General features: G+C 45.4%; 1 protein-coding gene and 1 long non-coding RNA gene across 4 annotated transcripts; one reads left to right on the top strand and one right to left on the bottom strand.

Moving 5' to 3' along the window:
- The first annotated feature begins 11 nt into the window (after positions 1-11).
- On the top strand, positions 12-21,052 carry LOC142016902 (uncharacterized). The gene is made up of 5 exons (XR_012646410.1): positions 12-279; positions 6,285-6,542; positions 9,326-9,409; positions 10,817-10,933; positions 20,334-21,052. It is a non-coding gene; the product is annotated as an uncharacterized LOC142016902 (long non-coding RNA).
- Positions 12,795-26,987, bottom strand: TMEM169 (transmembrane protein 169). 3 transcript variants are annotated; one of them, XM_075001342.1, is made up of 3 exons: positions 26,837-26,987; positions 16,662-17,078; positions 12,795-16,254 (listed from the first exon to the last, which is right to left on the bottom strand). In XM_075001342.1, the coding sequence occupies exons 2-3, from the start codon at positions 16,963-16,965 to the stop codon at positions 15,632-15,634; spliced, it is 927 nt and encodes a 308-aa protein (XP_074857443.1). In that variant the 5' UTR covers positions 16,966-17,078; positions 26,837-26,987; the 3' UTR covers positions 12,795-15,631. The 3 variants fall into 3 exon arrangements, with proteins under 3 accessions (XP_074857443.1, XP_074857442.1, XP_074857444.1); XM_075001341.1 differs by lacking the exon at positions 26,837-26,987 and adding an exon at positions 18,276-19,282; XM_075001343.1 differs by lacking the exon at positions 26,837-26,987 and having other exon boundaries at positions 16,662-17,103.
- Positions 26,988-27,100: the final 113 nt, after the last annotated feature.

Below are 27,100 nucleotides of genomic sequence, written 5' to 3'. Positions count from 1 at the left end.
CAGCCCTCACGCTGAGGCCGCCTGAGTTCAGACCCCGCCCCCTGCGGGGCCCTCGGGATCCCAGAGGGGCTGCCGAAGACAGCCCCACGCCAGGGCTGCTGCTGCTGCTGCTGTCGGCGCACCAGCCCTGACTGGTTTCCGCAGACGTGATGTCCCCACAGGGCTGGTCCCTCTGGGGCGGCTCCAGGGGCCAGCAGCCACCACCCAGCCAGGCATCATTGACGCCCAGCAGCGGTTCTCCAGCATCAGTGCACTGTGACCCCCTTCCCATGACAAAAGGTACCTCATGGCCCCTGGGGGGGGGGGTGAAGCCTGAGCCTTCCCCAGCCCCACTGCCTTGGGGTGGGAAAATCTTGATCCCCGCTGCTCCAGCTGGGTCCAGAAACCTGAGCCCTCTTGCCCAGGTCCTCTGGCTTTGGCTTCAGCCTAGGCAGTGGGACTCAGGGGTCAGTCCCAGCCGGTCTAAGCCAACCCTGGCAATCCCATTCAAAGGAGGTCGTGGTTTACTCTGGGGGCCCTGACCCACCATTTGAGACACAGTGACTTAGACCAAGCATTTCTGAGAACACACACCTGAAAAGCAATCAGACGTTGTCTGTGCATTTCTAGACGTTGATTCCCTTGCTCTGGGAAGCATGCCCTGAAGAGCCTCCATCGCAGGTTGTCTCTTTAGACTTGCTGACAGTTCACCAATTTTGTCCCTTGGGAAAGACTTTTCAGCTCTTCCACATCTTTTAATGTTTAGCCTTCTAACTTCAGCAAATCAAGACTTGCAGGTTATTTAGGACTGGAAACAGGATTTGTGAAGCTAACAGTGATGTCTCCAGGCTGTGATGCTACCCCTGAGGAGGACCTTGCAGGGTACAGGGTGGGGCCCAGCCCACCCCTCATCCCACAGCAAAGGAATGGAAGACAGGGAGCATCACTCAGCCCTGATCAATTCCCAACTCTGCTCCAGCCCTGATCCAGCTACAGCCCACTCCCAGACCTCAGCCCCTGGCCCAGGCTCCACTCCCAGCCCTGCTCAAAAGTACAGAGTAGCTAGACTAAAATAGAGTACAATGCAGATGCTGGAGGAAAGCAAGTGCAGCAAAAACCCAGGGAACAATGGCAGGGTGGAAATAATGCACTGCCTTATTTATGCATTCACTACTCAGGGAAAGCAGGCCTTTTATTAATTATGCTTTATTTGTATTGCTGTAGTACTTAGGACTCCACTCATGCACCAGGATCCCTCTGTGATAGATGCTATAGAAACAGAACAAAAAGACTGTCCCTGCCCCCAAAGGGTTTACGCTCTAAATAAAGAGAAGAGACAATGGGTGGAGGCTGACAGATGGGAAAATGCAAGGAAACCATGGGATAATATTGGCCAATATGATCTGCCATTGTCTCAATGCACCTTAACTATTTTCCAGTTTTTTGTAAATATCTTTGCAAAGGAGAGTTTGAAGGAGGGATGTGAAAGAGGATAATGGTGTCTTGATTTGCAGTTAGTTTATTCCAGAGTACCTGAGTTAGAATTACTCAATATTCTGGTGTCTCTAATCTCTGATTCTAGGTGTTCCCCAGAAACACTACAGTCCTGTGGTACCTTGGAGACTTAACAAATTTATTAAGTCATGAACTTTCATGTGTGCCACAGGACTCCTTGTTATTTGTCAAGATACCCCCTGAGACTAGGCAACACTACAGTTGAACTAGAAATCTAGCTATAGGCATTGATCCAAAACCCTTCTGCCAGAAGTTGGCTCAGATTCCCATCTCCACCTCACTGAACCCTAGTCTTAGGCACTGGCTCAGAGCTCTAGCACAGCTGTGCTGAAAAGCTGGTGAAAGTGACCCAATTTTAGATTGGTACTGAAAGACAAAACCAGCTAATATTCACAAAAGCTGAAACTGTCATTTTGCCCTGATTTGCAATCTTCCTTCTGCAATTAGGTGTTTTATATCATCTCTTCATCCTTGCATAGGTAATCAGCGTTCCCTCTCATATTTTCCATCCATGGGCAGAATAAATTTTATGTGACCCGAGGAATGTGCATATGTGCACCACCAATAGGTACACATGTTGCCTGCTGAGGGTGGCTGTGGGCACTCTGCTAATTAGCTGGGCAGCACCAGCACCTGAATCAAACCTGTGTGGCTGCCCAAGTGCTCAGGTTACAGGGGCATTGTATGTAACCCAGAGGCACTGAGACCACTAAGACTGTGTTTACACTGTTTTTTTTTTTAAGATACTCTTTTTGACCTCCTAAGGTCAACATCAGTAAAGCCAAAAAATCACATTCACTCAGCCACAGCATTGCAAAATGTAGCGTTCTCATTTCCAGCCATGATTCACAGCCACAGCATTGCAAAGGAGCATTCACATAAACCGATAATAACTGTGCTTTGTTCACACGCATTCATTTTTTACCTTAAAAGGGAGATAGGGTGTTGATAAAAGTTGTTCGCAGAACTGGATTTATTATTTCGAGGGATAAGCCCTCTTACCTGAACTTTTCATGCGTGGCAGTGTGAACATTCTGCAGCTTTTTTTTTCCCCCCTCCCCCAAAAATCCCATAAGTTTAGACAAGCCCAGCAAGTGGAGAGTGACATCTCTGCTCTACAGCTTTAGCTAAGGGACAGCAGGCTTTTAGCTCATGCAGTAGAGGTTCATGGCTTTAGCCCCTAATGGCTCAGGTTCAGTCCCACCTGCTGACAATCAGGGACTATTGGTTTTATGCATACATGTAATTTTATAAACAGCTCAGTGAAAAACACAGACAATTGACCCAAACAACCTCACTCCCCACCTCCTGGCATCTATTTGCACCACTGAATAGAACCCTTTCATCACTAGTCAATCAAGTTTCAAGTCTCATCTTCCCGCAAGTCTATGCAGCGGATCCTCATAGACAGTCATAAGGATTGATTAATGGGCTCCCTCTGGAGATGCTGGAGTGTTTCTGGCCTGGATTGAAACTGGAATGCCTTTGCTTATAATTCAAGCCAAAGAGACCTGATTAATTGGCTATTTCTATTTTACAGATTGCCAGGCTCTGGATATAAATAATAAACATGTGACAGCTACCCAGAAGCAGCAGCCAAGGCCATCCAGATAGCCTGGCCTGCTACAAAGGGCTATTGGGAATATTAATCTCTTGTCGCTGGTGCTCTCATTCATTCCTCCCTTTCTTGGTACCCCATTAAAACAAGGCCTGACTTGAACAAACACAGTCCCAGGCAGACATAATGAGAAGACTGCCCCATGCTTCATTGTACTCAGCCCCTTTCCAAGGCTGTGAGGAGAATAGCCTCCTTGTTTTGTTATAAGGAGCCTTATCCAGACAGCTGCAGCTGTGACCCAGTTGGGCACGGCTGCTCTTGTCCAGTGTGAATGGGGTTCAGTGTGAGATGAGCAAGAGCTCTTGCCTTTCTCTCAGCTGCAGTAATATAACAAAATACAGATCCTAAGAATTCCTGCAGCCAAACTCCACCGGGAAGCAGGGAGAGGGGAAGAGGAAGCCTGGGGGAACCTAGCACAACAACTTTATTGAAATAAATAACCTTTTAGAAAAGGGTTTCATCCGATCATATGAGTAGACCCTCCTAAGTCCTCTTACCAGGCAGAGAATTAACTACAAAGGCCCACAGAACAACACGTGACCTGGGAATCTGAGCCAGGTTCTACAAGGTGAAGGAAGCAACTAATAGCAAGATAAGCACACTATTATGCAGCAGGGGAGAGGAAAAACTTGACATGCCCCTCTTACATAGCTGTGAACCTGAGAAAGAGCTAAACTAGAAAGTGAACAGAGAACTGGTGTCCAAACTGCAGCTGATGTTTGAGAATGCCTGTACTGAACTCCACATGCTTTAGGGCTTCCCACAGCAACACAAAATATGGATTTGCAGCACCATTGTCTTCTCCCAGGAGTTTTTTTTCTTTCCAAACACCTACTCACAAACCCCAGATAGAGCTGACCTACAGACCAACATTTGCATTCATTATCTCTTGTCTAGCAGTTTCCGGCATTCCCCTCCAGAAAAAATGTAAATGTGATGTAATGTCTAGGCCTCCTCTCTGTTACGGGAATAATAAGGAGGTTCACACAAGTAAGAGCAAGTTATATAATGTCAATGTAATGCTCACATTGCTACATGTTTTTAAAACTTGGCAAATGCTAGAAAACCACAACAGGAAACTTAATGAGTTCCATCAAAGATGATTGCAAAACATACCTGATATTCACTGATTACTTCGTCTGACCCTACACAGAAGTATTACAAAGGCCTGACCCACAGTTTGCACAGAATTATTAGACAAAGAAGACTGAGCTGGTTTGAACATGTTGTACAAATGTAAAAAAAAAACAAAAAACCTGAATTCCTAGTCAATCCTGTGATTGGGTACTAGCTGGAAGATAGGAAAGAGGATTGCTGTGGACATCACAAACTGCCATCTGATTTGTTAATGAAAGGCCCCCAAGCCTGACTGCACATGTTGAGAGTTTGGGGAAGTCTCTTCACCGAGTTTAAGGGAAGGTGCTACTGGCCCCCAGGTCTGAATTAAATAAGGGGAAGAACAAATGAGAAAATAGGGATGGAAGTGAAGGGACAGGGACAAAAACAAGGAGCCAGGGGGAACACTGAGCAACAAGCTACAGACAGTGACCACTGCTCCTCAAAGGCATCCAGGAATGGCCCAGAAGAACTCCACTTAGAGCTGACACTTCAGGGAACAGGAAAATAGGACCCAGAGTGGCAGAGCACCACCCTACCCGACAATGTACTCCTGGAATGGGGAACAGCCACCTCATCTAATGCCAGCAGGTTAACAAGGTCTTGCAACTTTGTAATGTCACAGAGGGGTGTACATATAGCACGTGGTATAGGAAATAGTGCACCTAGCACATGAGGTTCTGGAGGAGTCTGAACTGGGGTTGCAACATGGCACACTCCAAGCAGTTGTGTGCCAGGGTCTTCCACTAGTCACAGAAAAAGCAGGTGTAGGGGAGGTAAGTGAACCGCAGCAGGTACACGGCCATACTCATGGCTCCGTGAAGGACTCTCAAACCTGCCTGCAGCTGCTTTGATAAAACCAGTCGTGTTTGTAGTAGTCAGAGGCACTGAGACCTCATCTGGGGTGAGTGAAATCTCTGCTCTGCAGCCTTGGCTGAGAGCCAGCTGGCCTTTAGCTCATGCAGTAGAGTGCAGAGTTTTAGACCCAATGCATGTAGGTTCTATTCCTGGGGCCCACAGCCCAGGTCTGTTGGCATTACAACTCATGCATTGGCTAGGAAAAACTGCTGGAAGCTCTCAGAAGCTTGGGACATGCTTCCTCAGCCCATGGAAGCATGTAGTGCCCTGAGACCTCCTCTGGGGTGAGTGAAGTCTCTGCTCTACAGCCTTGGCTGAGAGCTAGCTGGCCTTCAGATCATGTGGTAGAGTACAGGGCTTTAGACCCTGTACTAGCAGTTTCTATCCCTGGAGGTGGCAACCCAGGTTTGTCAGCCTTACATGTTGATCTCTGATGGAGACAGGTTTGGCTAGTACATAGAAGAGCCTACACTTCAGCAAAGGGCAGCCTAGGCTAGTGAGTGGGCCACAATATTGTTGCAAACAAGATGTTTTCCTGGGAACAGCTAATTTTGTTAACTGCACTTTTGTAACTGGAACTTGCAGGGTGTGCTGATTGAGCCTTAGAGCACTTTGATTGGATATAGAAGGAGCAATCAGAACTCACATAACTTCACATGTCCTTGTTTTACACATGACACTTGAATAAAACCAATAGGGGAAAAAAAACCTATGTAGACAAAAACCAGCTGGAACTGGGACTGGGGTCAGGAGCCGGGACTGGGAAGACCAGGATGATGATGTGAGCAGATGAGAAACAGACAACAGGACTAGAGCAGGCTGGAGGTGACTGGGGCAGAAGGGTCTGTGACCACTAGACTAAACTCACCCTCCAACCCTGTCAGCAATATATGAAACCTCCTGGCAAAGTGCATGTCTTGTCCCACCCCAGTATCTGCTTCACACAGAGAATGGAAACCTATTACTTCTACTAGGTTACCTCACATCGAATGGCAGAGTCCTGTTCTGCAGCTTTACAGGGTCCAGCCTTGCTGATGAACTATGTGGGTGTCAGTATGATGCCATCTGATGGAATTTCTGGAGGGGATTTGTTTGCTTTTTTTAAAACCTAGAAAATTAGTGCAAGCCCCTGTGTACATGTCTCATGATCGTGTAAAATTACACAATTTTTTTCCACTAAATTCCTGCTTGATTCCAGGCACAGAGAAATCAGAGAAAGAGACCGTTGACGATAGTGCAGGACTTGTGCCACATTTCTCGCTGGAGTAGGAAGATGTGCAGTGAATGAACCTGGAGGTGACAAAAACAGAGAGGGTTATCTCCCAGTTAAAGAATTTCAGTGCTACCTTGAAGAATTGGATTGTATCCCTGCCTCTGCCACAGAATTCCTATGTGATGCTACAGAAGTCACGTCATCCAAACGTTCAGAGGTGGTCACTAACTGCAGGCTCATGTTGTGAGTATCCAACCTGAGACCCCGGTTTGTAGAGAGGCTGAGCGCTCCCAGCTGCAACTGAAGAGAGCTGTGCTTTGAACATCTAAAGGGCTGTACAGTATAATGTTACAAGCTCTTATGTTATTATCTACTATTAGTGGATGCTTTTCACTTCAGTCTCACTTTGCCTTCATTCTCATGTGTAAAATAGGGATGACAGCCCCTGGGGGGCTGTGAAAATAAATTAATGTGCGTGAAGCCCTTAGAAACACCAACAAGGAAATAAGTAACTATATGTTCAGAACAGGATTTGGATGGTGTGTAATAAAGCCTAGGGTCTCATATTGAGCGACAAAGATAAAATAAAATATTTAATAGCTGATCATTAACTGAGAACTGTCCAACCTATGTGGTGACTAAGGCAGGGATTCTATGGAAAAAATATGGGATCGTGTAATTAAAGACTGTATCATAGTACATATATAAAAAGGGGCCAAACAGTTGGACCAACAACCTTAAAATCTCGTATTTCCTAATTTTTTAATGCACGACTTTGCAATTTTAGCAATCTTTAACAGTGTTTTGGAAGTCACTGTAGCTCACTGGTTTCCAAACTATCGTATTGGTGACTTCTTTCACACAGCAAGTCATGGAGTGTGAGTTCCCTTGTAAATTAACACTTTAAAAATATTTAATGCTGTTACAAAGGCTGGAAGTGAAGCAAAGTTTGGGGGTTGACGGTCACAGCCTCTTATGTAATAATCTTGTGACACCCCTAAGGGGGGCGGGCCGACCTCCAATTTTGAAAATCCCTGCTGTAGCTTGTGCTTGATTGCTTATCTGCTTTGTAGACCAGCCACTGGAAGGCACCATGGTCACACGGAAGCAGGTCAAGCATTCTCTGCTGTGCAGGGGATTTGCAACATAGTCAGCAGCCAGTACCTTTTTTGGTAGCAGGATCCCAAGTTCAGGAAAGGGATTTATGAATTCAACAACTGCAGAAAACTACTGAAGACTAAAAACAAAACAAAAACAAACATCCAACAGCCCCCCTGTCCCTCCCCCCCGGCTCTCTTTCTTGCTTTCCTACTTACAGTTTTGGTTTTAAAAGCTGCCCCACAGCTGAGCCCTGATATGCTGGTTTTCTGCTGAGAGCACTCTTGGCATGACTAAATCCTAAACCCTTGGATTAACAAAAGGATTTCTAATGGAGCTGATGAAAGACACTTTCCCTCTAATATTGCAAAAGGCAAAATATTACTCATTGTAAAGCTGTTGGCAGCCTGACAGCTTTCCTGGTGTTGAAATCATCCTGAGGTAGATTTTGCAGGGTTAGATGTTTAAATCTACTCTAACATTTGCCTGCCTTACTATGATTTATATGGCTACCACAATCTGGGGACTGATTTTACTTATTCATGAATGATGTCCCTCTAGGCTCAACAGGGTTGCTCATACAAGGGGTGCAGGACTGGGTCCTTAAACAATAAGTCAAGAGGGCTGTTCTATCGTAGGTGATGGCCTCAGGGTGGTAAGAGGAGTGGAACTTGCCCACAGAATAGCAAATCGAGTTGAGTGAATGTGGAAGGGAGAACAGAGAAGATAAATAGGTGAGGAAGAAATTACAAATATGGAGCTAGATCAAATTGCAATTTACACAGCAGGAAAAAAACAGGCTGCAGTGTAGAAATCAGCAGGGCTGCCATCTGCCTGGAAGCGAGGCACTGAATATTTTAGTGCTGCACGCTATCCAGAACTAGGTTATCTCAGAAGCACCATAATACATCTCTTTTCTCTGTGTGCTGTCAGTTTGACTATCAAGTGGTTCACATCCCTGCGTCTATGTAGTAGGTTATTGTTTGTCTGACGCCTATGGCAATCCAGATGCAACTGCTGCATTCCGAGGAAATGCTGTAATGGAGTGTGCTTTTCTGTGCACCATAGCTAAAATAATTAATGCTATCAAGTTTCAGCATAAAGTAAACCCTGTTGGTCCCACCATCTGCATTAACAGTGTGGGTACATGCATACGCACACTCACTGGGGCAAGGTGACCACCCATCCTGTTTTGGCATGACGAAGGCATCCCAATTTATCTTAACAGAGGGTCTAAATGCCCCATATTTATGTGGGGAAGCGGCTGCCATCAAGTTCCCAACTCCCCATGGCTCAGGGAAGCCGGGAACCAGACTGGCACGGCTGCATCTGGCTCCCAGCTCCCCGTGGCTTGGCTGAGCTGGGAGCCAGACTGCCTGGCTCACCACAGCTTGGGGGGCAGCTGGAAATTGGTTCGGCGCAGCTGTGCCTGACTCCCAACTCCCCATAGCTTGGCTGAGCTGGGAGCCAGACTGCCTGGCTTCCTGCAGCTAAGGGGAGCTGGGAGAAGCACCAGCTCAGGGAGGTCCCCAGCCCCATTCCTGGCACCCCAAGGCATGGGGCAGCCAGGAGCCATAGCTGCCCCCCCCCCCCCCCCCGCAGCCAGGAAACACCCCCTCTACAAGGTGGCAGCCCTCACAGGGTAGCCACTGCCTGAATAAGGTGACCATCTGTTCCATTTTGGCTGGGACAGCCCCCTATTTCAGGTGCCAGGAAGGCATCATTTCCCCACACCCAGTATCCTGTAGTTAGACTAGGGGAATATGGTCACCCTACACTAGGGGCTCAGATTAATCCTCTGAGAGGAGGAATTTGTCCCACATTCATCAAATCAGAATGTGAAATGGCATGGGTAGGGGTAGATTTTTCACTTGCCCTTGAAAGAAACCTCTGCCTAATAAAGGCTGTTGTGTTAATCTCTTTCCAAGATGAACAGATGACCCCATTCTGGACATCCCCTTTGTCTTCCATCTACAACTAGAAGGGGATTGAATTATGCTGCAAGGATGAAGGTGGGGGAAGCACTTTTTATAGGAACGACTATCTAGTTTTTGCACCGGGTAAGTAGGGTATTTGAGAAGCTGATGCAGCTTGACACGACGGCCAGGCTTTTTTTTTTTTTTAAAAAAAAGCCTTCATGGATACAAAGCCCAGTATGTTTCTCTTTCTGGCATTGGAAGCAGACTCATATAGTCAAGAGTTAAGATTCAAGGAGATACAGGGCAACAATGTAAAGGAGGCAAGCTATATGACATGGCTGTTTCAATCACTGACAGAACTAATTCTGATTCAAAAGCAAAGTGTATCCTGAGTCTGGGTTTGCATATGTAACCAGGTCACCCACAAAATGATCAAAGGTCAGGCTGTGCAAAATCATGGGGAGGAAGTGTAAGTTTGCAATTTCTTACCAGGTTCTTTTCTACACAAATGTGGATTCTTTGTGACTTTTGCCAAATGTTTGGGGATTTGAAAATTGGGTTTCACAAATAAAGTTACAAATCTGTGAGGATGTCATTGAAAAAAGGGTTTCTTTTCAAGTGAAATGGTGCTGCCTGAGAGCATACGCTGCAATATTTTGTCAGCTTTTTATGAAATCACAACAGAAGTTGGTATATTTCATTTTATTGCAGTATAGTTCACACAGCCCTGATCAGGATTCATAGCTGCTGTGGATGGCATCCAGTATAGGACAAGATAATCATCCACACTTAAGAGCAGACATTAGTATAGTTTGCATTTGGTCTCTATGAAGTAACTTTACTCACACACATGGGACCAGCTCTGATATGTCATTCAGTAGAGGGCAGTGATGATACACACATCGGAGGAGGACAAACAGACCACATTATTGCAAGTTGCAGAGGGGTAGCTGAGTTAATCTGTATCTTCGAAAACAAGAAGTCCTGCGGCACCTTATAGAATAAAGATATTTTGGAGCATAAGCTTTCGGCGGCAAAGACCTGCTTTGTCAGATGCATGAGTCGAGGGTTCCAGAGGAGGGCTTATTGCAGATGTTCTTTGGAAACAGTGCACTCCTCTGTTGCTAAACTTTTGGTCTATGGCAGAGGTGTGCAAAGGTGGGGCAAGCCTCCTCCAGGTATGTGTGAAGTTTCAAAAGGAGGGTCACAGCAAATTGACAGTTGGGTCTCAGGCTCATCCACCTCATTAAAAATGTTGAAATGTTACCGTTTTTAAGAAAGTCTATTCATAATTTATATACCGCTTAATAAAGTTTTTGCATTCTTTCCTCCTTCCTAAGTCAGCCAAGACTCCCCAACTCATCTGTCCCGCTTGAATTCAACCCCTCCTCCCTCCTTTGGCCTGTTTCCCAGGGAAAGAAAGGTGTCAGCTGGTTGCCAAGACAGTTTGAGCTGGCCAGCATGGGATGCACATCCTTTGATGTTTTTACTCACCCACAGGGAAACCAGATACAGCAACCTGACCTTCAGACGACACCCTCAAGGCAGATTGTCGAGGAAGATGCATTTCCATGGCACCGTCTCTCAAACTTTTTCCCAGAGACCAGCTGAAGATTTGTAAGGGTCTTAGCTAATCACTTAATGATTTTTCCAAATGTTGTTTGCACTGTTAGCCCACCACTAGACAGAACATTGGGGAAAAGTGCTATATGTGTTTTAAAAAATGGCCTGGACAAGATTTTTATTAATTTTTAGCAACAGTTTGGGCAGAGCTGTCTCTCACTCTGCAGCAGCTACTGAGTCAGGGTTAGGAAGGAAGGTTGTTGGTGGTGGCGGGGGGGTCTCTTCCTCTCTCCACTCTTGGGAGCAGCTCCTGAGCTGGGGCTGGAAAGGAAAGGGAGTCTCTCCTCCACCAGAGCAGTCACTGGGAGCTGGGCTGAGCAGAGGCTGGGAAGGAGGGATGCCCCTCCTCAGCAGCTGCAGTCCTGAAGCTGGGAAAAGTCCCCTCTTTCTCTGGCCACTGGAGCCATGGACATCCAAAATTCTCCCCCCACCTTTTCTCACCCCACTGCCCCCACCACCTCCTCTATCCTCTACCTCAATCCACTGCCCTTCCCACTTCCCTCCTTCCCCCCACCACAAGCACCACCTCACACGCATCTTCTCCAAGGCCATGCTTGAGTGGTTCCACCTAATTAGTTGGGTGGGCCTTTGTTCTTGCGGCCATCCAGGTGCACACCTTAGTGAGACCCATCTGCACTCCATCTGAATGCAGCTGATGGAAAAACTGGTGGCCTACAGACAACAGTCCCAAAACCCAACCCATGGCAGAGAAGCTCAGAGCACAGGGTCCATTGACGTGAGCTCACATTACAGAGCTACGAGTGGCTTTGTAGATTGTTCAGGCTGAGGCTAGAGCTTGGACTCTGAGACCTTTCCCCATCCCTCAAGTTGACACACTTGGAGCATGAGCTCTGCAAGCTGGGGTCATGTGAACTAGGCTCACACTCGCAGTGCCTGGGGTTATTTTGTGGAGTAGATATCTCCACAGCCACACCCAAAATGTCAGGGGGATTTCAATACGCAACCCCACCCACCCTCTGAATCCCAGGGAGGTTCCCCTCTACTGTCCCTAAATGGGAAGGGAAGAAAGGAGGACTCGAATGGCTGAAGTCAGGGAATCATTTATAAATTTAAAAGAGTTCCTTCCCTTTCTACAAAATTGTTGCAAATGTATAATGCTGTTCTCTGTCTGTGAAGTAACTGCAGGGAGACCATTCATCATCCACGGTCATGAGCACAGTCATGTTACTCTTAGGCCTGAAGCAAACAGAGGGCAGTATTACCTAGCCTTCCTTAAAGTCCCTGGAAATGGGGTTGGGAACCTAACTAAGAGTGCAGGCCGGCTCTTTGTTCCTGATATTGGTTGGTACCACCCTGCCACTCAAAGCAACGGAGGACACACCCACGTGGAGAAATCTGCAGCAGCTCTAAGTCTCCCATAACAGCTCCTGCATATCCAGACCAGGCTTAGGGGTGGGTCTGGAACGGATATCTCCAAAATGGAGGGATCACCCAGTCTCACAGCATGGATGCCATCTTTAGACATCAGAAAGGCACGATAAAAGACCTGATCTTTGCACTTTGCCATTCACCTTTCAGTCACCAAAACACATAGCTTTTCACCACCTCCCTCCCTGCAGGAGCTGCAGGCTACAGCATGAACGTGAAAGCCTCAGCACTGGAGGGAAGTATGCTTGGCTGGCATGGAGCCCATGGATAACCAACAAGGAAAATCAAATCCAAGAGGGATCAACTGTGTAATAATAAGAAGAAGAAGAAGAAGGAGGAGGAGGAAAGCGGAGGGAAGTCAGCATGACTAGTTAATAATTTCAGACACAAACATTAACTTGAGATTTCAGCCAGAGACAATTGAAAATCATCCATCAGCACAGAAAAAACAACAACATTGTGTAATCTTCCTTTTTAATACAAAGTCAAGCAAGAAGGTGAGCGTGTCACTCTCCCAGAGGCAAATGCATCTTTACTCTCCACCCGGCCAGCCAGGATGGGAGCAGAAAAGAATAGTCAAACAAAAAAACACCACAATAACAGAGACTGTTCCTTTTACATTAAAGACCAACATCCGAACAGGGGTAGCGAGATACATATTCAGCCACTGGGGCGGATTTCTAGGATCCCTGGCTTCTGACAGTGGCACACAAGCAAAAAACACTCATGACCTATTAAACAGTGGAGGGGTGAATCATGCAGTTGTGCTTTTTTTCAAAGCTTACGGATAGTTTGCAGCATTAGGCAAGTAGGTTGGAGTGTAGTGGGAAGGGCAGTCTAGTGTTTGGTTTTAGACAGGTCCTAAAGCTACCACAAATAGCACCAGAAGTCACCCAGGGTCCATACCAGCTCCCACTGAAGTCAGCGGTGGACCATCCCACTGAGGACAACAGGAGTAGGAGAAGACCTGATATTTGTGTACAAATAAAAAAGAGAATTGTACAGGTATAACCCATTAAATGGGCTTCATAGAGAAATGTCAACAAGTCCAGCCACACAGCTGCAATGTGGATATGGGGAACATAGATCCTCTGACCCTCCTTTGGGTTTACTTGGCAGTCTGGGGCACAGTCCATTTTGGCCATTCCTCTCCAGCAGACAGCTTTCGACCCTTATGGAGAATACATGAGCAGACTAGAAGCCTGATATTTTACAAAGCTGTGTTGTGTCTGGTATTTCCCCTCTAAGCCATCTGGAAGCTAACAGGTCCTTCGTGCTGTTGACTCTGCTCTGAGCATTTACTGGCCTTGCTCCTCTGCCTGCAACGCTGCCTGCCTTCTTAGCACTCACTGCAAACCACATCCATTAGATCCAAAGGGAACAAAACACAGTCTTCTGACTCTGCCTGATGCTTTTGGTGAGGGGAGAAGGCAGCATCCCACAGGGGAGAGTTCTCATGACTCTCAGCCTGCTTTGTACAACTGAATGGAAATAGGCTCTACTGTGTGTGGACACACTATTTTGGACCAAGTTTTGCTTATTTGTGGGCTTCCCATGTAGTTTGGATGCGTTATTCCAGAATAGCTTATTTTGGAATAATAACTACAAAATAAGCCACTCCAGAATAATTCTTTATTGTAGATGTACCTTAAGGGGAAGGGAAAGTGCAAACATCCCTAGACACCCCATTGTCTGAGCAAATTCATAGTCCATGTACACTCATCTCCATGCATGGGCTTGATGGGCCCTTCTAGGCTGTGCTCAAAGCAGTGAAGGGGAAGATTGCTCTGTTGCTGCCTTTAACATCCATATGTTGGGGATATGTAAGTAGTGGGCTCAGGCTCCAGGCCTTTCACTAGCACCAACTTTGCTGTAGAGATTTTCAACCTCTGTTCCATGGACCCCAGTTGTCCATGGACTATGTCTAAGATTTCCAAAAGGGGTCTGCATCTTCATTCAAAAAATTGTAGGGGATCTGGAAATGCAAAAAGGTTGAAAACCACTGCTGTAGAGGTAGGGGTGCACAGAATATTTACAAACAGCAACTATAATTGAACTATAGACTAAAACTACATAATTGCATCTGTGATTCAGGCCTTATGGTGTCCATCCCGGTCAAGTTAGGGATCAGAAAGGAACTTCTGTGCCAGTCTTTAAATGTTCTAAAAATGTTCCTCCAGGATGTGATGATGCCATGAACATGTTCAAAGGAGGAACAGCAACTATGACAATGCAATACAGTTGGATGGGAACAAACAAAAAAGGTCAAAGTCCCTCCCTTCTCAGTACAATTAACTGTATGGAATCAAAAAATGGGGATTGAATTTTCAGAGCTGAGACACAAATGGATTTTGCATTAGGCTCAGGATCTTCCATCTCCAAGGGACAGATTCATTGGTCTATCTTACTGTCCTTATAGGGCATTCTGTAGCCTCATACCTACGTAAAAAGAATTTCCTTCATACACACATCATCCATGCAGATCTAAGTGTGTATGCTACTGCTTCACACTAACATCCTATTTTCACAAGTACAAACTACAGGTTCTTGTTCAGGAGAGGTGCTTCCTTGTTATACTGCTACATAATTAGGATTAAGAAAGGAGGAAAAATTCTACCACAACCTGAGTTTTTGCTTGCACATTTATCCAGATAGTCCAGAGGTTGACTTTCCAATCACTGTACATTCTTATCTGCAGCAGCCAGACAACTTGCAAGGTATGTTGCATTTGCGTGAACTAGTGAAACACCTTTCCTGATATGATGGTATCTAAGACAACTTTAGTACCCTCGCACACTTTGCAATCTAGCCTTTAGCACCATATGAGCTCTGGCCTTCAGAATTTCAGTAAGTGGTGGGTATTGAACAGTGACCAGGATCTTTAACTAGTTCTATATTTGCCATACAGTCAATTCTTTCCACCCTAAAACTGCATTTTGCAGTAGTGCAGGGCTTTTGCCATGTCTCCCTGCTTTCCCCAACATCCCTATACAACTGTCAGCTTTAACCTTGTACATCTGGTTTTTCACAATTCCACACAATTTTGGTCTGCTAAAAACATTAAACAGCTCAACTAAGCAGCCCTGTGACATAACCATGCATGCTCACCTGACAACAAATGCTAGATTCTCATCCAGCACATTAGTGCTTTGTGCATATTTAATAGCTCCTTCCCCAAGTACCAAGTTTTCATTTTCTGTGTGTGTGCACGCTCACATATAAGAAAGTCCAGGAAGGTCTTTGTCTGGTGACCCATGCATGAGCCACGTGAACAAGAAAGTCAGAGTCACATTAGACAAAAGCTCAGATGGCTGACGTCTCAACGCCCTGTGCAGAGCCTTTGCCAGAGAGACTACCTGAGATATTGTCAGACTCTAGCAGCTCAACAATGCTGTATGGAGAACAGTCTTCTAGGCCCAGCTTGCTACACAACCAGCCACAGAATCCCTTCTCCATATCTCTCATGGCATGCCACCAGCTACCAAAGGACCACGCAATCTGGGTAACAGCCGTATACAAGCCTAGGAAGAAAGCCATGACCATGATTATGACCGGGTAGAAGATGATCAGTAGGGGGCAGACAGTGATCTTGTGCCAGAAGGTCCTCTCTTCGTTATAAACCAAGAAGATGTTGTACCAAGTAATGGTCCCATAGTAAAAAGAAACCACAAAGGACACAATAAAGACGACTGGAAGGCAGATGATGCTCCAGAGCAGGACATGTGGACCCCTGTCCAATCCAACATCACAAGTCTTTTTGCCTTCTGATGTCTCATCTTTTGGAGGCTCCTTTGACTTTGCCAGCTCCTGCAACTCCTTTTCTGTTAGCGTAACATGGATGTCCACCATCTGGCCCTTCTTCCTCCCCCTTGTGATAGTTCCAGTTAGAGTGACGTATCGACTGTCTAAGGGCATATTCCAGACACCTTCAATGGAGACAAACATCAACATTCAACCTTTCATTTTAAAAGCACATTTCATACAAATCCCCAAAGACATTACACAGAATTAGACAATACTGTTAGAGGTAAATAATAGTAATAATTTTAAAAAGCAGAGCATGGGAAAGTAAGAGGTGCAGGCAGGAGCTCACACAGGAAAAGCCACTTATGCCCTCAAGTCTGATAGTGGTTCACAAAGCTCAGCCCAAAGAAAGAGGAGAAGGTGGTTAAACTTTCCAGAAGCTCTATCATTCCCCACACTTAAAAAAAATATATATATAGGTAAGAGCTATAATAATACGAACTAATGTCCCCGTTTTCCCACTGATCAGTACGTTTTACTGATTCCGAGTGGCCTCTAGGGGCCAGTTTCAGCTTCTGGTGATACGTACCATCTGCTGTGGAACTTCCCAAGAACTTGGAGCCTTCTTCTGAACTTCTCTCCCCTCCTTCCTCATCTGCCTGCTCCTCCTCCACCTTATTTTCATTCTCTGACCGATAAACTATAATAGACTCTGGACGGGACTCTTTCTTTTTCTTTTTCCTTCTATCCATAGTGGCTTCTCCATCAAAGGCCACTGCCATAGCCACAGCTCTCCGCAGGGAGCCTTGGTGAGGGCTGTGTGTTCCACCCTTAGTCTCCTTCTGCGCTGCTTCCTCCATCCCACTGCTACTTTGAAGCATTTCATCAGGCATCTCTGAGAAGGTGTTTAAACATCTATCAGTGCCCACACTTCTGAGACGTTCAGCTGGCAATGGTCAGCAGAGATGCTCGGGTTAGCGAAAGCATCCTAGTCACAGCATCCAATCTAAAATGAGAGTGAGAGAAGGTAAATAAATAATCAATAGATCATCACATTTAACCCCACATAAGAGATTTCCTGCAGATTTTTAAAGAGGCTCTTCCAAACTCTCTTACCATATTAAACAAAACTGGTTTAAATGACATTTAAATTGATTTATGTGGCATCATTTGACATATTGAAGGCATTAACAATGCCAGGCCAACCCTCCTGCACAGGCTGGTATGCAGCTTGTCTCACTAACATATGTCTTGGAGATAAACTTTGAACTACATGGGTACTAAGTATGTTACAAAGCATTAATATGCCCCAGCGGTGGAGGGAAGCAGTGAAAAAGTCACATAGTTGTTGCAAAGTACAAAAATTAGACTTCTGTTGCAGCACTTGGTGGCATATGATCCCATGAGGTTAAGTGAGTAAGCCGTACAAAGGACATGCTGTGCAAACCCACTCCCTTCTCTCATTCCAGCTTGCATTCCTAAGTAAGCACCGTCTTTAAAGTGCTACTTGACTGCTTTTTGTTTTGATATTTGCATTATCCTAAGACTTACCATGGCAATTGTTAGTGTCTAGGCCATATTTGCCCAATGTATTCAGTACAATTTCTGGGAGCTGCTAAAATTTATGCCCTGCATTGCATGTAAAGCTTACAAATCATTCCGTACCCATCTTCTTCTTAACATTAACTGACCCACATATTAAATGTCTGGAGTCGAATCAATGCTTATTCCATAATAGTTTATACAAATTCTGAACAATGTTATCATTCATAGTTGAATAAATTCACTGTATACAGTTGTAGTGATAAAAGCACATCCACTACCAATTTTTCCATGCCACTTCAAGTGTTCTGCCAGAAAGGTATCAAATTGTGCAATCACTTCCACTCTTCTGAGGTAATTGCTGTTGTGTACCCTACCAAAACATCTGTGATCACCTCAAGTAGCAGTCCACAGATCTCAAGAGCTTTTACCCTGGCAGATACACAGCACAGAACACTGGGACTCCCTCATTTTCATGAGCCTGTATATTTCGACCCTCCTCTGTAATCCCCACTCGTGCATCTAACAAAACGGCTCTTTGCCCACGAAAACTTATGCTCCAAAATTTATGTTAGTCTATAAGGTACCACAGGACTTCTTGTTTTAACTCCAGCACTGGCTTTCCTCTTCCAAGTGTGGCACAAAAATTCTATCCACTCACCCCTTGGCAGATTTCTCTCATTTTCCAAGCGGTGACAAGTGACTTGCAGTAATGTGAATTTTTGCGTAGTACATGCACTGCATCATTCTTTCAGTTGTTAAAACCTGTAGAAAATGCATTTGTTGCTGAGAGCAAGCTATGGTACAATACCTTTATTTTCTGAATAAACTAGCCACACTCTTATTTTTCCTTCACCAAACTTTAGCTTTCTTTTAGAAAGTCCACCTGAACAAAATCTTAAAATCAAAATCTATGAACTCCCTTTGATTTGTCAAAGCCTATTTCAGTACTTAAACTCTTGTACTCCAAGTGGGGCACAGGTCATCTACAAGTCTCCTCCACTTCACTTTGTCTCAAGACAAAGCTTCTAGCTGACTCCAGGAGTACCGAAGTTGTCCTTCAGTCTTCAGTAGATATTTTCCACATTGTCCGAGGTCGTCTTCTTTTGTGTTTTCTTGTGCGTCCCATGTGAGAGTTTGACAGACTATGCTGGATGATGGTTTTCTGAGAGTGTAGCCTAGCCATTCCCCACTTTCTTCTCTTGATTTGAATGTCAAGTGTTTTTTGTCCTGCTCTGTTCCAAAGCTCCTCATCTGTGACAAAGTCTTGACATTTGATGCGAAGGCCATACCTCAGGCATCTCTTTAAGAATGTCTGTAGCTTGTGATTTGAAGACTTTTTAGCGTACCAGGTCTCGCATCCATATAAGAACACCCTTCACATTTGTGTTGAAGATCCACAATTTTGTCTCTGCAGATATTATTTGTGAACTCCACATGGAATGAAGAGTCTTGAATGCAGCTGTTGCTTTCCCTATCCTGGCACTGATGTCCTTGTCTGTTCCTCCATCTCCGCCCATAATGCTCCCCAAGTAGGTGAGCTGCTCCACATCTTCCAGATCATCCCCTCCCAATCTAATGGAGGCATTGTTGGACTTGTTGATCCTTGTTGTCTTGGTCTTACCCTTGTTAATGCTCAGGCCAGTCATTAAGGCAGTTTTGTCTAGTGTTGCCACCTTTTCTTCCATGCTTTCATGTCAGTGTGAAAGGAGGGCGACATCATCAGCAAAATCAATGTCCTCCAGCTGTTTGAAAGGTGTCCACTGAATGCCCCATTGATGGCCATCTGTTGTCCTGTTCATAATCCAGTCCATTGTGATCAAGAACAGGAAAGGTGACAATAGGCACTCTTGTTGCACTCCTGACAGTGCCTGAAGGATTCTGTCAAGACACCATTTTGAACAACTTGACATGTCACAGGTTTGTACTCTGAATGGATCAGGTTAATAATTTTGGATGGCATGCCAGTGTTTCAGCAGTTTCCACAAAGTGTCTCTATCAACATCATCAAAGCCTTTTTTGAAGTCAATGAAGGTTACGTATGGGGACAAGGGGATGGGAAAGAGTTCCACCCAAGCAACTGTTCTCTGAGAGTTGCTGTTTGGAAGCTGGCCTGTTCTTCCCTGAACTCTCTATCAATTTCAGTCTGCATTCTCTCCAAGTGAATCTTAGTGAACACTTTTTCTGGAATAGATAGTAACGTGATGCTCTTCCAGTTCATGCAATTCTTCAGGTTGCCTCTCTTTGGAAGCTTGATAAGATAGCCATGTTTCCAATCTTGTGGGATCTCCTCAGTGTCCCAAATAGATTATATATCATGTTGACTGATGTCTCACTACTTGCCTTGATTGCTTCTGCGGAGATGTTGTCTGGAACAGTTGCTTTTCTGTTTTTCAGATGGCCAAATGGCTTTTCTGATTTCTTCTTTTGTAGGTCAGCTGCTGTTAATTTGCAGAGGTGTATTTGCGGGTGATAACTCGGGAGGTTCCATGTGGGCAGGGTGGTTCAGTAACTCTTGAATGTGTTCCTTCCATCTCCTGAGTTGCTCACTTGGGTTTGTTAGCACAAGCCCCTCCTTATCCTGTACTGACTGTTCCAGTGTATGCCATGACCCAGCTAACTTCTGTGTGATGTCACACAGCTCAAGTTTCTCTGTCCTGCAGCTTGTTCTGCTGTTGTGTAAGGTTTTCCACAAAGTTTTTCTTGTCCCATTTTGCAGCCTTTTTAACTTCTCTGTTGAAACTTCATTGAGAAAAGTGAAGGAACAAAGGGACAGAGAGGCAGCAAACAGCGGCAAAACAAGAGCAGCCAAGGTGGAAGTTCAGAGACTATTTCAGCAGAGCCGTGCAAATCCACAGCTATCCACTTTATATTCACGGCAATTGTTGGAAACCGTGGTGAATGGAACCCCAGTAATGTGTTGCGGGGATGTGGAATTGGTCAGCACGACGCTTGGCCGATGCAGCAATTCATGGTGCCAGATGCCATCGGGGGGGTCAAGGGACATGTCCCTAGAACACATCACTGGACATTGACAATGGAAGGAGGGACAAGCTGGAGTGCCAATGAAAAGAGCATTTGGGAAAGTAACTCAAATACTTTACTGATTGACTGTATTTTCTAATGTACAACCTACCCTAAATTCTCTATTATTGAGCGTCAGCTTCATTCATTGACATAGCTGCCTTCTGAAACAAACTCTTGGTATGACTTGTCATGAGTAATATACCCAAATAACTGGATGCTAATATCTAAACTGTATTGTTAAATTTATTCACTTAATCAGCAATAATCCAAATTTATGTGCATGTATATTAAGAGTTTAAAAACAAACTTTGTATTTGTGGACCATCTAAACACTATACTCAGATGTACAGACATTTTCTTAAATTGTGTATTACATAAATTTTAAACATTAGTTTTAATAAAATTTTAAATTCTATACATGTTGAACCTCTCTCATCTGTCATCTTCCGAACCTGACTAGTGCTGGATGAGAGAATTTGCTGGACCATGGGAGGTCAATATTGTCTAGCATATTACCAACACTTCCTCTGCTTATTGGGCTCTTAGAAGACATTTAGAGCTAAATAACAGCACAGAACACTGAGAGCCAGGATTGGTGGCTGTAAATAAACTTTATGGGACTGCAGGAAACTTGGCTATACCCATGCTAAGTGGTGGCCTGGCTAACTAAAATCACGCCAGATTACGGGTGTTGCCAGATGAGAGATGTTCAACCTATATCAGAAATGGCAGTCTCCTAAGAGAGGCCAAGGAATAGAGCTCTCCATTCAAACCATTGAACTGGTCTTTGGCAAACACAGTTAAACCAAATGTTCACAAAACACTGATCTGAATTTTTTCAAAATGCATAAACTATGGCATTTCTAACAGAGTAAGGCCTTTCTACAGAGATTCGCAACAGTAAGTAATTTTTCTTGATGGGAGAGTGAATGCATTTGTTATTCTTGACATTAATTCAACTAATATACTCAACTTTTTCATATCCATCCTGCAGACCTGGGACCGGGAGGTTACTGGATATTCAGATGTTCTGGTAATAGAGAGGTATACCTAGCAATGAGTAACACTAAGGAAAAACAAGATTAGCTACTAAGAAACAAACAAATATATATGCATAGTACTGTACACTGCAAACTTATACTGTATGGCCATGGCTACACTAGCCCCTACCTTTCAAAAGAAGGATGCTAATGAGCCACTTCAGCAGATGCTAATGAGGTGCTTCACTGAATATGCAGTGACTCATTAGCATAATGACGGCCACATGCATTTCAAAAGTGCTGCTTTCAAAACACACTCCATCTGTGTAGACAGGGGCTTTTTGAAATGACCCCCCGGATTTCAAAAGTCCCTTCTTCCCAAAACCAAATGAGAAGAAGGGGCTTTTGAAGTCTGGGGGTCCATTTGAAAAGCCTCTATCTACATGAGCAATACGCGTTTTTGAAAGCAGCACTTTCAAAATGCACGTGGCCGTCATTATGCTAATGGAGTGCTGCATATTCATGGCAGCACCTCATTAGCATCTCCCTTTCGAAAGGTGGGGGCTAGTGTAGCCACGGCCTATTTGCTGTAGGTGTTTGTATTTACTCTCACTCTACTGTATTTATGGAAAACGTACGTAAAATTTACTTATGGTTAAAATGCCAGTTATTGGAGAGAGTTCTGAATAATAGAATGCTGGATATGAAAGTTTACTGAATGTAAGTGGTGTAGATTTTACCCAATGGCTAGTGGCTTGTTGAAGAGCAAGCACTTTGGAAGGTGAAGTCCCAGTTTGCTAACACAGATGAATGTTTCTCCCTGGGATTAATTAAAGATCTGACCACTACAGTGTATCTGAGATACGTAGAGCAGCCTCCAAATAATTAATGGGGCTCTATATGGCCTCAAGATCGTAGCAACATGGCAGATAATTAAAGAACATCTTAGAGTGCCATCCACAGCAATCCATTCTTTGCCTCAAGTGTGCTCTTTGGTACACTGTTTTAAATCTTCAAAACGCTATAAAAACATTAATGGACCTGGAAGGCACTGTGGTTGATGGTTGCAGTATAGACTAGTTATCAGAAGGCTGGAATTCTATACGGAGCTTATTTATCTCCAATTTACTGAATGACAATGGCAAAGTTGCAAATACTGTGCCTCAGTTTCCCTATATGTAAAGTGGGTTTATATATACTCCTTCATATACTCTGCTTTATCAATGACCTGGATGACGGGTTGGATTGCACCCTCAGCAAGTTTCCGGATGACACTAAGCTAGGGGGAAAAGGTAGATATGCTGGAGGGTAGCTACAGGGTCCAGAGTGACTCAGACAAATTGGAAGACTGGGCTGGAAGAAATCTGATAAGGTTCAATAAGGACAAGTGCAGAGTCCTGGACTTGGGCCAGAAGACTCCCAAGCATTGTTACAGACTGTGTTCCGACTGGCTCGGTAGTAGTTCTGCAGAAAAGGACCTAGAGTTGTAGTGGACAAGAAGCTGGACATGAGTCAACAGTGTGCCACTGTAGCCAAGAAGGCTAATGGCATATTAGGTTGCATCAAGAGGAGCATTGCCAGTAGATCCAAAGAAGTGATTGTTCCTCTTTATTCCGTTTTGGTGAGGCCGCATCTGGAGTACTGTGTCCAGTTCTGGGCCCCCATGTAGAGGAAGGATGTGGATAGACTGGAGAGGGTCCAGCGGAAGACAACCAAAATAATTAGGGGGCTGGAGCATATGACTTATGAAGAAAGGTTGAGGGAATTGGGACTGTTTAGTCTGCAGAAGAGAAGAGTGGAGGGGACTTGATAACAGCCTTCAACTTACTGAAGGGAGGTTGCAAAGAGGCTGGAGAGAGGCTGTTCACAGTGGTCACGGATGGCAGAACATGGAACAATGGTCTTAAGTTGAGGTTGGGAAGGTCCAGGTTGAACATTAGGAAAAGCTTTTTCACAAGGAGGGTGGTGAAGCATTGGAATGGTCTATCCAGGGAAATAGTGGAGTCTCCATCCCTGGAGGTGTTTAAGTCTCATCTCGACAAAGCCCAGATGAAAAGTGCTGTACTCTAAGTGCTTTTACTACTAATCTTCAGCACAAATACCAGGAAGATAATAATTATCCCTATTTTCCAAATAGGGAAACTGAGGCACAAAGCTGTTATGCGGCTTATTTGTTTAGTCAGTCAATGTGACTGAAATTTATTATTACTGGCTAGAACTGCCTTTTGTTTAGAACCAAAGGGGCTGCGTTTATGACATACTGGGTGTGTCTACACTAGCTGCCTTCTTTGAAGGGAGCATGGTAACTAGGGTGTCGGGAGATAATGAAGTGCCGTGGGGAGAATTAGCTGAATCAAGTGCAGCATGTGCAGTGCAGCACTTCATTAATAATCTCTCGACACCCTACTTAACATGCTGTCTTCGAAGTAGGGAGCTACTGTAGACACACCCAATATGTCATAAACGCAGCCCCTTTTGTTCTAAAGAAAAGGCAGAGCTCCAGCATTTTTAAATAGTTCCCTCCAAAAGCTCATTATCAGTCATTCAATTGCTGAACATTCAGCATTATTTTGAGATTGCCTGATAAAAAATAAATGTTGGACAGATCTTGCGCAATCCAACACTGACCATCTTTATTCTTGACAGCCATTAAAAGGATCAGATAACACCACTTTCAACAACAGATTCCAACACAGCCATGCCCGTTTCTGAAGACAGTTCTCCATTCAGAGTGTGCAGTTCAGGTAGAATGGCCAACTTCCTAATCCCACAAAACAGAACACTTCTGCCCTGCCCCAAGGCCCCACACCCCCGTCGCTCACTCTACCCCATCCTCACTCACTTTCACTGTGCTGGGGTTAGGGAAGGGCTCCAGATGGGGGATGCAGGCTCTAGGGTGGAGCTGAAATTGAGGACTTTGGGGAGCAGGAGGGGGCTCCAGGCTGGGGCAGGAGGCTGAGGACTCCAGCTGCAGGAGCAGAGTCTGGGATATGGCTAGGGATGAGGAGTTTGGGGTGCATGGGAGGGGCTCAGGGCTTGGGCAGGAGGTTGGGGTGTGGGGCTTCATGCTCTGGGAGGTAGTTTGGGTGTAAAAGAGAACTCCAGACTGAGGCAGGTGGTATGGGGGCAAGAGGGACTGCAGGGTCCCCATGGTGCTTACCATGGCTCCCAGGAAACAAACATAGCTCCCTGCAGTCCCTAGCTGCACATGTAAACAGAGATGCTCCATATGCTGCCCTCATGCCTGTAAAGTGTGCCTTGGAAGGTGGCCAATGCGAGCTGCGGAGCAAGCTCTTGGTGGGGGCAGTGTGGCAGTGCACACAGCTTCCTAGTCCCTGGCCACTCCAGTGGCTCAGGGACCTGGTGGTCACTTTCAGGAGTGTGTGCAGCCAGGACAGGTAGACCGCTGTCATCGCACCGCCGACTGGACTTTGAAGGGCGCCCATCAGCTATGCTAACTGGAGTTCCCAGGGTCCCTTTTTGACCAGGCATTCCAGTCTAAAATCAGATACTCGCCAAGCCTAGATTACAAACTACTACCGAATTCCTGGACATGTATTAACACACACAAAGTTAGGGAATTATTCAAGAATAATAGAGAATCAATTCAACATAAGAGAAAACTGGAAGCTGCCTTTCTCTAGTTTTATACAAAATAACTGAGAAATTATAGAAAGATAAAAATAATAAAAATATAATTTCTTTTCTAGAAATACTTTAAAGATCTAATATTTGCTTGGAGAAAGCTACAGATGGATAAATGTAACTCTGTAGGGATGTATACGAATGATCACGTAAGTAAGAAGTTATGAGATAAACTGAGATAAAATATTCTTTTAAGGACACAACGTAAATGCAAGCGCTGATTTTTTTGATGAGCACTTCAAATCTTATGAAGGCTTTACAAGATTCTTAAGAACTGCGTAAAAGCACAAGGTCATTTAAGGATAAAGCTTCAAAAAACAATTTCAGAGTAATGCACTTTATTTTCTGGTTAGTAAGATTTAAAAAAAATAAAAAATACAATTTTGGTATGGTTTCTCCCCTGAAAAACCTCTATTTGGCTTAAGAGGGAATATTCATACCGGTAAAAATAATTCCCTTTTGTTTTTTTCAAAACCCTATTTCCTCTTCAAAGGGAGTGAGGCAGGAATCCACCAGCTTCAAAAGGGGGAGAAATGCAGGTAGGAATAGATCAGACAACAAAGGTGAGAAAGAATAAAAGGGGGATGGAGCTGACTGGATTTATTTTCTGCATGAGAGAACCGCAGTCTCTGCTGTGGGGTGGGACCTATTTGTTGCCCACTAGGCTCCAAAGAGGAAAAACTACAGTTGAATTCTCTTTGTTGCATTCAATAAAGGGAGCAGCTGTCTCCAGGTCCCTCAGTAAAGCCCAGTGCCCGAGTGACCAGGACAAACCACGGTTTTTGAAAAGATACAATTTATAGTCCCCAATTCTTTGCATACCCTTGGCCAGGGCCCAGAAGAAGTCGGGGCGGGCGGGGGACGTTCCTTCCATTTGTTGTAGGACAGGATTCGGCACCGTATTTCAGTGTGCGAGACCCGTTTATTTTTGGAAAAGGGCTGAACGTCCTTCTGCCGAAAGTTTGCTCACAGATCAGTACAAGGAGAAGCGCTTTGTACCCTGCATTCAGACATGCAATGGAGGGACCTTCCTCCAGCTGGCGTGCACGCCTGAAAGGTACCGTCGCGTGCACACCTGCCAGGGAGGTGACCCCCCCTCCTCCGCGAGCCCGCCAGCCATTGGCACGTGCAAGAGTGACCCCTTCTCCAACGCGCGGGCCCGGAGGAACCCGGCGGCGAGGTGCACCCTACATGCACGCAGCCCTCGTCCACCGCCGGTACACTCCGTGTACCCCGGAGTGATGAACCCCGCGTGCGTGTGACTCCAGGGGGACAAACGCGCTCCTCAGGAGCAAGGCGGCACGTGCTGCTACGCAAGGAAGCTCGCCCACTGCAGCTGGAGTTTCAAGGTGTGGTGCCTCCCTGCCTCCCTCCCACCCGTGCATTTAAAAGCGCAGCACCATCTACAAAGGGGGGGGGGGCGCTGCTGCTGCACCCCCACCTGGGAATTTCACCGGTGCTCCGGGGGGCGGGGGAGGTTAGGCCCCCTTATGCTAAGCCAATTCAGAGACGAAAAAAAAAAAAACACCTTCAGTTGAGCAAAATTACCTGCTCTGAAAATCAACCTTACCTGCCGCTCCCCTCAGCGCGGTGGCAGGATGCTTCCGTCTCCAGCTAGATTTGCGAAGGGAGTGAGGAGGGTTTGCAATGTGGGTGTTGATGCTCCGGCCCCAGCTGGGTGTGCAATGGGGGGGTGGTAGCGCTACTCTGCAATAGGAAGGGGGGTGTCGATGCTGGGGCCCCCAGCTGGGTGTGCAATGGGGGTGGTAGCGCTACTCTGCAATAGGAAGGGGGGTGTCGATGCTCCGGCCCCCAGCTGGGTCTGCAATGGGGG

Source organism: Carettochelys insculpta, chromosome 8 (genome assembly GCF_033958435.1).
Source record: "Carettochelys insculpta isolate YL-2023 chromosome 8, ASM3395843v1, whole genome shotgun sequence".
Taxonomy (NCBI): Eukaryota; Metazoa; Chordata; order Testudines; family Carettochelyidae; genus Carettochelys; species Carettochelys insculpta.
This window is presented reverse-complemented; position numbering and strand designations above follow the sequence as displayed.